This window comes from Schistocerca americana, chromosome 8 (assembly GCF_021461395.2).
Source record: "Schistocerca americana isolate TAMUIC-IGC-003095 chromosome 8, iqSchAmer2.1, whole genome shotgun sequence".
Classification (NCBI taxonomy): Eukaryota; Metazoa; Arthropoda; class Insecta; order Orthoptera; family Acrididae; genus Schistocerca; species Schistocerca americana.
Window position 1 is genome coordinate 103,313,071 of NC_060126.1, and position 12,648 is coordinate 103,325,718.

Genomic DNA, 12,648 nt, shown 5'->3' on the forward strand with positions numbered 1-12,648 from the left:
ACCTAATACCCTCAACATCACCCGACTTAATTCGACTACATTCCATTATCTTCGTTTTGCTTTTGTTGATGTTCATCTTATATCCTCCCTTCAAGACACCATCCATTCCGTTCAACTGCTCTTCCAAGTCCTTTGCTGTCTCTGACAGAATTACAATGTCATCGGCGAACCTCAAAGTTTTTATTTCTTCTCCATGGACTTTAATACCTACTCCGAATTTTTCTTTTGTTTCCTTTACTGCTTGCTCAATATACAGATTGAACAACATCGGGGAGAGGCTACAACCCTGTCTTACTCCCTTCCCAACCACTGCTTCCCTTTCATGTCCCTCGACTCTTATAACTGCCATCTGGTTTCTGTACAAATTGTAAATAGTCTTTCGCTCCCTGTGTTTTACCCCTGCCACCTTTAGAATTTGAAAGAGAGTATTCCAGTCAACATTGTCAAAAGCTTTCTCTAAGTCTACAAATGCTAGAAACGTAGGTTTGCCTTTCCTTAATCTTTCTTCTAAGATAAGTCGTAAGGTCAGTATTGCCTCACGTGTTCCAGTGTTTCTACGGAATCCAAACTGATCTTCCCCGAGGTTGGCTTCTACTAGTTTTTCCATTCGTCTGTAAAGAATTCGTGTTAGTATTTTGCAGCTGTGACTTATTAAGCTGATAGTTCGGTAATTTTCACATCTGTCAACACCTGCTTTCTTTGGGATTGGAATTATTATATTCTTCTTGAAGTCTGAGGGTATTTCGCCTGTTTCATACATCTTGCTCACCAGATGGTAGAGTTTTGTCAGGACTGGCTCTCCCACGGCCGTCAGTAGTTCCAATGGAATATTGTCTACTCCGGGGGCCTTGTTTCGACTCAGGTCTTTCAGTGCTCTGTCAAACTCTTCACGCAGTATCATATCTCCCATTTCATCTTCATCTACATCCTCTTCCATTTCCATAATATTGTCCTCAAGTACATCGCCCTTGTATAGACCCTCTATATACTCCTTCCACCTTTCTGCTTTCCCTTCTTTGCTTAGAACTGGGTTTCCATCTGAGCTCTTGATATTCATACAAGTCGTTCTCTTATCTCCAAAGGACTCTTTAATTTTCCTGTAGGCGGTATCTATCTTACCCCTAGTGAGACAGGCCTCTACATCCTTACATTTGTCCTCTAGCCATCCCTGCTTAGCCATTTTGCACTTCCTGTCGATCTCATTTTTGAGACGTTTGTATTCCTTTTTGCCTGTTTCACTTACTGCATTTTTATATTTTCTCCTTTCATCAATTAATTTCAATATTTCTTCTGTTACCCAAGGATTTCTACTAGCCCTCGTCTTTTTACCTACTTGATCCTCTGCTGCCTTCACTACTTCGTCCCTCAAAGCTACCCATTCTTCTTCTACTGTATTTATTTCCCCCATTCCTGTCAATTGCTCCCTTATGCTCTCCCTGAATCTCTGTACAACCTCTGGTTCTTTTAGTTTATCCAGGTCCCATCTCCTTAAATTCCCACCTTTTTGCAGTTTCTTCAGTTTTAATCTACAGGTCATAACCAATAGATTGTGGTCAGAGTCCACATCTGCCCCTGGAAATGTCTTACAATTTAAAACCTGGTTCCTAAATCTCTGTCTTACCATTATATAATCTATCTGATACCTTTTAGTATCTCCAGGGTTCTTCCATGTATACAACCTTCTTTCATGATTCTTAAACCAAGTGTTAGTTATGATTATGTTGTGCTCTGTGCAAAATTCGACCAGGCGGCTTCCTCTTTCATTTCTGTCCCCCAGTCCATATTCACCTACTATGTTTCCTTCTCTCCCTTTTCCTACACTCGAATTCCAGTCACCCATGACTATTAAATTTTCGTCTCCCTTCACAATCTGAATAATTTCTTTTATTTCATCATACATTTCTTCAATTTCTTCGTCATCTGCAGAGCTAGTTGGCATATAAACTTGTACTACTGTAGTAGGCGTGGGCTTCGTATCTATCTTGGCCACAATAATGCGTTCACTATGCTGTTTGTAGTAGCTTACCCGCATTCCTATTTTCCTATTCATTATTAAACCTACTCCTGCATTACCCCTATTTGATTTTGTGTTTATAACCCTGTAGTCACCTGACCAGAAGTCTTGTTCCTCCTGCCACCGAACTTCACTAATTCCCACTATATCTAACTTCAATCTATCCATTTCCCTTTTTAAATTTTCTAACCTACCTGTCCGATTAAGGGATCTGACATTCCACGCTCCGATCCGTAGAACGCCAGTTTTCTTTCTCCTGATAACGACATCCTCTTGAGTAGTCCCCGCCCGGAGATCCGAATGGGGGACTATTTTACCTCCGGAATATTTTACCCAAGAGGACGCCATCATCATGTAATCATACAGTAAAGCTGCATGCCCTCGGGAAAAATTACGGCTGTAGTTTCCCCTTGCTTTCAGCCGTTCGCAGTACCAGCACAGCAAGGCCGTTTTGGTTATTGTTACAAGGCCAGATCAGTCAATCATCCAGACTGTTGCCCTTGCAACTACTGAAAAGGCTGCTGCCCCTCTGCAGGAACCACACGTTTGTCTGGCCTCTCAACAGATACCCCTCCGTTGTGGTTGCACCTACGGTACGGCTATCTGTATCGCTGAGGCACGCAAGCCTCCCCACCAACGGCAAGGTCCATGGTTCATGGGGGGGGGGAAAAATACTAGATAACCATATTTATAAATAAGGTTGCATCTTATAAATTCATGTAAAGTGGATTGATAAAAAGTATTTTATTCAACAGGGTCGAGCATTCGGCAATCTGGGTGACTGTTATGATGCTTTGGGTGATTTTGAAGAAGCTGTGAAATGCCATGAACAACATCTTTCAATTGGATTAAAGTTGAAAAGTCTTCGTGACCAGGAACGTGCTTATCGTGGGTTAGGTCATTCCCACAAGTGCCTAGGAAACCTGCAGCAAGCGTTAGTTTGCTTTGAAAAAAGACTGGTTGTTGCACATGAACTTGGAAGCCCTGAAGCTAAAGCATCTGCATATGGTGAGCTTGGTCACATACACAGTACCCTGGGTCATTTTGAACAAGCTATCTCTTGCCTGGAACATCAGCTTGCCATTGCCAGGTAAGTTTTCTTAAGTGTGGTATCTTACTTCGTCACATACACTTATGTGGTTATTGTGTGTTAAGCACACTGATCACACCTCTGTAACAGAGGCCAAACCTCAATGAAAAATTTAAACATATCACAGAAAAGTGAACCATCAGTTGTAACTCGTACTAGACAGTCATGCAGAATGGACATTCTTTCTTCAGCATTCATTAAATATTGTGGTTTAACTTCAATCTTCTCATAAAGTTATTCTTTCAGTGACAGATTCATTATCTTGAAGCCATAGATTTTTCTGTGTGAACTTTAATCCTATACATTACATGCTTGCCAGCGGGAATTTCTGTGACCCTTTTTTCATTACAGTTTTTCATGGGTGAAGTTGTTTTTGTTAATTTTACGTGCAGTCATAGCATATTAAGTCACGCCTTTCCAGATATAGGATTAAAAAGTGACAGAAAAATATATAAACAATGTAATGAGCCATGAATATTGCATATGTGAAGAAAATGTAAAATATGTATAGCACAGCTTCATTTGGCTTTTTGCATCATGGATAGTGACTTATGATCACCTGAGAATTTATACATATTGTTTACTGTTAATTGATAATAGCATGAAAATACTACTGGAAGCTTCAATTAAATGACATAGTGAACTAAATGACTGGTGAACAAGCATTAAGACAAGCATTTTTGAAACAAAAATAATAATATTGGCATGTCACTTAGGATAAATGCAAAATAAAACTCAGATTACCTGCACTTATTGTCGAAAGTATGATCATATGGTGTCTCAAGTGAATTTTGTGACTGGATTGAGGACTTTTTGATAGGGAGGACACAGCATGTTATCGTGGATGGAGAGTCATCGTCATATGTAGAAGTAACTTCACGTGTGCCCCAGGGAAGTGTGTTGGGACCCATGCTGTTCATATTGTATATTAATGATCTTGCAGACAATATTAATAGGAACTTCAGACTTTTTGCAGATGATGCAGTTATCTATGATGAAATACTGTCTGAAAGAAGGTGCATAAATATTCAGTCAGATCTTGATAATATTTAAAAGTGATCCAACAGTTAGTAACTTGTTTTAAATGTTCAGAAATGTTAAATAGTGCTCTTTACAAAATGAAAAACATAGTATCCTGTGACTTTAATATTGGTGAGTCACTGTTTGAATCAGCCAACTCATACAATACCTGAGTGTAACACTTTGTAGGGTTATGAAATGGAATGATCACATAGGTGTCAGACTTTGGTTGATTGGTAGAATGCTGGGAAGTGCAATCAGTTGACAAAGAAGATTGTTTACAAATGACTCGTGTAATCGGTTCTAGAACACTGGTCAAGTGTGTGGGACCCTTATTAGTTAGGACTAACAGGAGATATTGAACATATACAGAGAGCACGAATGATCACCGGTTTGTTAGATCTGTAGGAGAGTGCCACAGAGATACTGAAGGAACTGAACTGGAAGACCCTTCGAAGATAGATGTAAATTATCCTGAAAAAGTGTATTAACAAATTTTTAAGAACTGGCTTTAGTTGATGACTAGGAATATACTACAACCCCCTATGTATCGCTCACATACAGATTTTGAGGATAAGATTAGAATAATTACTGCACACACAGAGGCATTTAAACAATCATATGCACATGGAATGGGAAGAAACCCTAATAATGGATGTGCCCTCTGCCATGCACCTCATGGTGGTTTGCTGAGTATATATATATACACACACACACACACCACACACACACACACACACACACACACACACACACACACACACACACAGTGGAACTTCAATTTTATGTTCTCTGATTTTATGTTTTTCACAATTCTGTGCCATAAATTCCCTGTGAAAAACCCATAAGATCAATACTAAAAATTCCCCGATTTTGTGTTTCTTCCTAGTAAGGTGTACCTCGATTCTATGTTCTCACTCGACATCTCATTAGACTTTGTCCTGTTTTCTTCTTATTGACTTTGATTGACTCAATGAGCTATAAGTAGCACAAAAGGCAAATGGTTCACGCCACAGGTGGTGGCGGAGTTAGGGAATATTTTAGGCCTTTTCAGAGAGGGGAGATAGGAGAGAGGTAATGCTGATGTAATCAATGATCAACATTGCCAACTTGCAACGTTAAGACTCACCACGCAATTATGATACAACTACTGCTAGGTTGCAGCAGCAATGGAGAAACAGGACAGTTGAGGCGAAGTGTTCTGGACCGAGCCAGTACTTGACAAAGAGGCCAAGCTGCCACCTTTTCTTGTGCCACTTACAAGTCAGCCTTGTCTTTTTGCATGTACTGATGTACTAAATTCAGCAGCAGTATTCTTTTATCAACCTTTTAAATTCAAACACCGAGTCTTGAAGAACATGTTTGGTCAGAATCAAGGGAACATCGGCCATTTCCGGTTAGCGCACTCTTGTTGGCTGGCGACTTGTTACATCACCCAACATCCAGCGCAGCCACCCCACCACACTAAAATACATAATGGAGGGTTGAGTAGCCTTCACCCTACTTGTTGCAGTTGTGACATCACTAACGGATTTTCAGCTATAGATAGTTGTGAGCTTCTGTGAATGACACCTGTGTGAACTTCGTGAATTTCGATTATTCATTTCCTTTGTAGTGCATGCGTCAAAGTATACCATTTAAAAGCAGTGCTGCATTGAAAATTTATCACAAACACATCACCCTTATCATCAAATGTCAATTAATAAAGCATCAAAGATATTATGATAATCGAGATTTATCTGTAGCGCAATAAATAACGTTGTAGTTTACAGAGTTAGAGGTGGTAGGTTTGCATCATGCTACATACTAACATTTTTTTCCGTCTTAGCATTGTTAACACATTCTGGGACTTTGTTATGAACATAACACAAGTATGTTCTACAATATTCAATCTTATTTAACTTTTCCATCTGATTAGAGAACAAAGGAGGAAATAAATATTTGACTGTTCATTTCTGAATATGTAGTTATTTCTTAGTGTGTGGTTAGGTAGGAACCTAAGATGACAACGTAAATTGCTGTAAGTGAAAATGATGAGCAATGAAATTCATATTCTTCCTTGTCACAAATATTTCACACATTATGCAATGCAAACACACACACACACACACACACACACACACACACACATATTCCCCTAAAGAGTTCTTGATACAACTGAGATTCTTCCAATCACTAACACATCCATAAACATCAACTCAGCACTATAGTGATCAACAAATTGACAGCCTCATTTCTGGTCGCCTCTACAGTGTCACAATGTAACGATTACATCAGTTACTATAAAAAGTAGTGTGAAACATACTCGATCCACACAAGTAAAATGAGCCTGCTTGCTGAATGTTGAGAATACACTAGAGATCACCACACTCGTATTACCAGAGTACGCTGCTTGTCATTGACTGTAGAAGGAAAATGCACCTCTACATGTTATATTCCAAAGCCTTTTACCATACTTCAGTTTTCAGTTTAATTCACAATATTCATCAATTTTTGCTTTAATCTGGGTGAGCGAAAAGGAAAGATCTCTTAAAAACATATCTTTTGACATATAACTCGTGATCGTAGCATGTTGGAAAATAGCTCGATTACCTTTGACATGTTTTTAGTTGCTGTTACGTATCTGTGATCTTTAAGAACTGATGAAATTCTTTACCACAGTGTATAAACATTGTATTGTACATTTAGTTTCCTTCACTTTAAAAAGATTTCACACTGATTTTTAATCATATATGCCAATTACACATATTTCTGAAAAGAAGTGAGCTAACGACACTCATAACTGCCTGTTAAAAAGAAAAAAACAGTGATAAATTTCATTTTAGCTAATACTTGGCAGACATCAGCTGTAATAGTCTTATTCATGGGTGTTGTTTTGTCAGTATTGTTCAATAGGTGTGTCTTACAAAACTTTTTCTACATTTTAGGTTAGGATTTAATGGAAAAAATTACACTTCTTTGAAATTTTTATGAGTTTTAACATAGTTAAGAAGGTTACCAGTGTTCATGGATCTTTGTTATGTGATTATGTTTGAGCAACATCCTATGTTACATCATAACAGGGAACTGAAAGACAAGGTGGCAGAAGCAGATGCTGCATGTGGGTTGGGTACTGTCTACCAGCAGATGGGAGAATATGCAACAGCACTCAGGTACCACCAGGCTGACCTCGACACTGCGGAAGAGCTAGGACTGGCGGCACTACAGGGGCGTGCCTGTGGAAACCTGGGAACAGTGCATGAATCACTTGGCAACTTTGAAGAAGCTGTTCGATATCAGGAGCAGCATTTATCCATTGCTGCACAAACAAATGACAAGCTTGCCAAGACAATGGCATACAGCAGTCTAGGTATGTGAGACAACCATATTGTCAATATTATTTTGACACTGTTTTGTGGTTTAGTTGTACCATCAAAATTTTTAAGACACTGTTATTGATTTATGTAGGAGCAAGAAAGCTGATCAAATTTGGTACTCTTGTGGCATAAATGCTCTATTTCCAAATTGCATCACATGGTCAGTGATCATCAGCATAAATAGAAACAGCTATAATGCTCCTGTTTGGATTTTTTCTCTTGTCTTTATTTTCATTTCATATATAATACTAGTTATTAGCAGTTTTCACTGTAATTTTTACTTCAAAAATTCTGTTGACTTCGCAGGTCACTAAAATGAAGTGTTCTGTATTTGAATCTATATTGGGAACAGAAAATAAGATTTGTGAATACAAATCTGGCAGTTGATATAAATGTCAATACATTTTGTCAATATTATGAAAAGGATAGATTGCTACTCACCATATAGTGGAAATTCTGAGTCACAGATGGGCACAACAAAACCACTGTGCCTGTCTGTGACTCAACAGTTCCACTATACAGTGAATACCAATCTATCCTTTCCATAATATTGTCATTATTCCATTCTGGATTTTTTGTTGTTCAATACATTATGAAAAATTTCTGATTAATTGATTATGGCAAAATAATACAAGTAGTGCTACAATTCCTTTATCAACTATGTTGGAATTGTTCTCTGCCACGGGGCTGAAGAGAGAGTAAAATAAAAATAATTACAGTTAGTTTTTCTTGGGACTAGTGAGTATGTAGATGGAAATTTCGCCGATGTCAGAGGTGTATTGAGAAGTAAGTGTCAGACATAGTACTGCGCATTGATGCTCAATTAAATTCAAATACCATTGTGAAAATTTCCTTTTGCACCTTTAACGGATTTTAAAAATTGTGTAAGTTACAGGAAAATGTAAATGGTGGGAATAATTTTTAAGCACATACTTTATATATAAAAAAAAAATTAGTAATTTTATTAACTCAATTGACCTTTAATTTGAAACTGTGGTCTTACATAAGTTTTACATTTCTTGAACACATTGATATTTCACATTTCTTTACCAAAAACTTATATTTATTTTACTTTCTCCTGGTTTTCTAGTTTATTAATACTTCCAAAAGTTGTGATGTCCCAATCAAGTATTTAGTAGATCTCTGAAAGTGATTACAGGACCCAGACACATGTTGCATGCATACACATGGACCAAACTGTAGACAGGAAATACATCTAACTTCACATGATAAAAGTTGCTATGTTATATGCTACAAATGATTTTTAAGAAAAATATGTAAAATGCGGGACAGCAGTTAGCGACAGGTAATATTGATCATTACATGATATGGTGGACCCAGTGATAGAATTGCTTTGCATGAATGCCACCATGAGATTAGCTCTATGTAGAAGCATGGCAGCATAATGAAATATACTTGTACTTCTAGGGCACATGATGTAGCATAGAATGTGCAGTTAAATTTTTGCTGTTCCACAAGGTCCCAACGTAACCATCGTCATCATCTCATCCTTTTCCCGGATCATGTTGGGTTGGTGTTGCTTTGCTGGTTCCTTCTCTTCCTTAAATGCCTATCCAGTGCTTCTTCTCTAAACCATCCTTTCCCCCTTAGGTCCCCTGCTACCTTGTCTTTCCATCACAGTTTCGGTCTTCTTCTTCTCCTAGGTCCTTCGAATTCCAGCTCTTCAATTCTTCTCCCCACATAGTTCTCCCCTCTTCTCTGCACATGTCCCACCGTAACCATCAGTTCGTAAATCAGGATGTATTCCATAAGCAGTGTCAAGAGTGTGTGACCATCCTGATTGCATTTAAATAGCCTTGATGTTCGTTTCACTCATAGTGACTTAAGCTGTTCTATTAGGTCCAAAGCTAGCCTCCAACTTGGAAAGTGTTACATTTTCCAAAACGGAACACATGTCATACACTATTTGATAACAACTCCCTGCAAGCCAAAGCTATTGCATTATTTTACAAAATAGTATTCCATGTAGTTCATACATTTTTCCTAAATTGTGCCTAATCTGCAATAGTCTGCAACTAGTTTGTATATGTTGTGGCACACAACACAAATGAACACTAGCTTTTGAATTTGTTTATTTGATACGGCTATGACAGCACAACTTATAATGACGTACAACTACACCAGGAGGTGATACAAAAGCTGTTTAGCATAACAACATGTCCAAATCTGGAGGGCAGCACAATATTTAATAGTTAACAGCACAGCGTAAACTGATCCTGGAAGCTGTGCATTGGCCTAGATGTAGGCAAGCGTAGACGTCACCAGCATTGCTGGCTTAGTTCCGAGTTAGCGCACGCAGCTGGTTTGTAGCCGCACTGGAAGCTGATGGTGGAGCACCTGGTGTTGGTCCCCACAGTCATGGTTAGCCATGGCTTAGTGCATTAAGTAACTTTTGAGCGTACTGGTGCAACAAAGTTATTTGTGCAGCTGGCACAGCGAACCAATCTGGAGTGCAGCAGATGGTGGAAGGTGGTAGGAACTGTGGATTTACCGTAATATGTTATCTGGAAGAGGCATTATGATTGCTCCTGTTTATCCATGTAAATTCCCATTCATTCAAACTAATACTTTAGTTTAGCCCTTCCCAACACTTCATTCAATAACACAACTTCAAACAACACTACTCACAATATACTCATTGTTAGGTCAGCATCGTTAGAAGAAAAAGCACTCGTGGCAAAAACTGTTCAGACATTTAATGACTTCTTGCTTCAGAACTATCAAGTCCCGTGTTTAAGAAAATTAACTGTGTAATGTTTGTAAACAATGCTTCAAAGCCAAAGCCTTGTGAATGTCATTTTATGACAGTTGCATAGTTCTTTAGTTTCTCTCCATGAACATTGTTTCATTAAGAGTAAAAAGTGGGGTTTTTAATTATGGCATGCAAAAGCTATTGCACATCAGCATTTTGAACATAGAAAATTTCATGGCAGCAATAAAAAATGTGGACAGCAGGATAATATTGATTCTGGGAACATGAAAGTGGGATTACACTATATAGTCGGTACCGTTAAAAGCGACAGCACTTTTAATAGCATATTGGCTATAACAGTGCAATCTAATGGTCCTGTCTAAATCCTATGTAAGTGCTATGTTTAAAAAATTGCTTAGTGTGACATCGCATATTGGGACTTATCGTATAAAATGATTTATTTTTATTCCATTGTTGGAGAAATATATTGGCTGTAACATCCAGTGTTCATTTTTGTTTGTTATATAGTCATGTATGGAAGTGAAACATTGTCAATAAACAGTGTAGACAAGAAGAAAATACAAGCTTTCGAAATATGGTGCTACAGAAGAATGCTGAAGATTAGATGGGTGGATCACATAACTAGTGAGGAGGTACTGAATAGAACTGGGGAGAAGAGGAATTTGTGGCACAACTTGACTAGGAGAAGGGATTGGTTGGTGGGACACATTCTGAAGCATCAAGGGATCACCAATTTAATATTGGAGGGAAGCATCAAGGGTAAAAATCATAGAGGGAGACCAAGAGATGAATATACTAAGCAGATTCAGAAGGATGTAGGTTGCAGTAGTTATTCGGAGATGAAGAGGCCTGCACAGGATAGAGTAGCATGGGGAGCTGCATCAAACCAGTCTCTGGTCTCAAGACCATAACAACATGTACTTTGGGATTACTAGCAACAATGTAACACTTATTTTCAAACTCTTGTTTTCTGCAGAGTGTTGGTTTCAAATCAGATACCAAACCGAATACATTGTCAAATGCAAAATGCATACGTACAGCTTAGATACAAAAAGCAAACAAATATAACTGATTACCTTAAGTAGTACAGTACATTGTAGTATGTGTTACAGCACTGCACTTGAAAGCTGAATAACTGGTTAAAGGACTTAATAACATTATCCCTGCTGTAATCTTAGACTACTAGAACTTAAATTCCAATATGTGAAATTTTTCAAAGTACAGAAATGGAATAATAGTGTATTCGTTATTGATGTTTTGTGGTTAAGTGTGTTAGATATTTTCAGTGTGTCAGGTACACTGCATTACATTTGTAGAACATTTTAAAGAGAGACATAGGAGAAAATGCAGACCTTCATATAATTTATGTGCAAAATACTGTCTTTTCATTTTGGTACTGTTGATTAAATTTTATAATACAGTAACTGGAATGATGGAGTGTCATGACTGTTACACTATACAGTACTTAACAGCAAGTTTTAATCATGCTCAACATTTTATCTCATTCATTATCCAGGACTGTGTTCGACATTATTGAACAGCTTACATTGTTGCTACTTCTTTGTACACTTCTTATAAGATTTTACACTTTACTGGCATTTTATAGCTGTATGTATTGCATAAACATAAGAAAAATTCCTCTTTCAGTCCCTCTCCACAAATACTGTATAGTAATTACTGTGTGTTTATTGTATTTCTGCTACTTTTTGAAGGGTTAACTCTATGGCAGCATAAAATTTACACACACAGAATTTTTAATCAAAATACACAGCAAAAATCTGGTTTGTGCGGCTATGGGCTATAGCGACTGTAAACCATCTGTCCTTTCCACATTGTTATAAACAGTTTTGACTGTATATCCATTGTGAAAATTGTAATTAAAGTAACATATAATCATTTATTTTCTAAGTATATATTTTACTGTTGCTGTACACAAACCATCCTCATGTATTTAGTGAATATTGTGCTTAATTCAGGTCGAATACATCATGCTCTTGGCAACACAAGCCAAGCAGTAGCATACTTGCAGCAGGGTCTGCAGATAGCAGAACACCTTGGTCGTCGGGAAGAGGAGGCTCGCATAAGGCACAGGCTTGGTCTCGCACTGTGGGGGCACGGGGACCTCGAAGGAAGTCAGAGCCAGCTGGAAAGGGCAGCGGCTCTGCTCGAGACCATCCGCAGGGAGGCGCGGGGCTCTCCCGACTACAAGCTCTCACTTTATGACCTCCAGACAGCTTCATACCAGGCTCTCCAGGTTTGTAAACTTTTGTGCTCTTGGGCTAAGTGGGACAATTCACAGTGTAAAATAACAAAAGAAGTAGGAACAGTCTAATTTGCTTTGGATGTTACTAATGTACAAATTTATTCGCATAAATGAGCAGCCTATGTACTGAGATTCATATACAAGTGGCTTTTGACTTTAGGAGCCACTGGA

General features: G+C 38.2%; 1 protein-coding gene across 1 annotated transcript in view; it reads left to right on the forward strand.

The window, feature by feature from the left end:
• The window catches only part of LOC124545596 (tetratricopeptide repeat protein 28), a 232,198-nt gene that overhangs the window by 160,594 nt on the left and 58,956 nt on the right, over positions 1–12,648 (forward strand). The window contains exons 14-16 of the mRNA XM_047124544.1: positions 2,770–3,104; positions 7,187–7,473; positions 12,191–12,468. Coding sequence (XP_046980500.1) covers positions 2,770–3,104; positions 7,187–7,473; positions 12,191–12,468 — 900 coding nt within the window. The remainder of the gene's footprint in view (positions 1–2,769; positions 3,105–7,186; positions 7,474–12,190; positions 12,469–12,648) is intronic.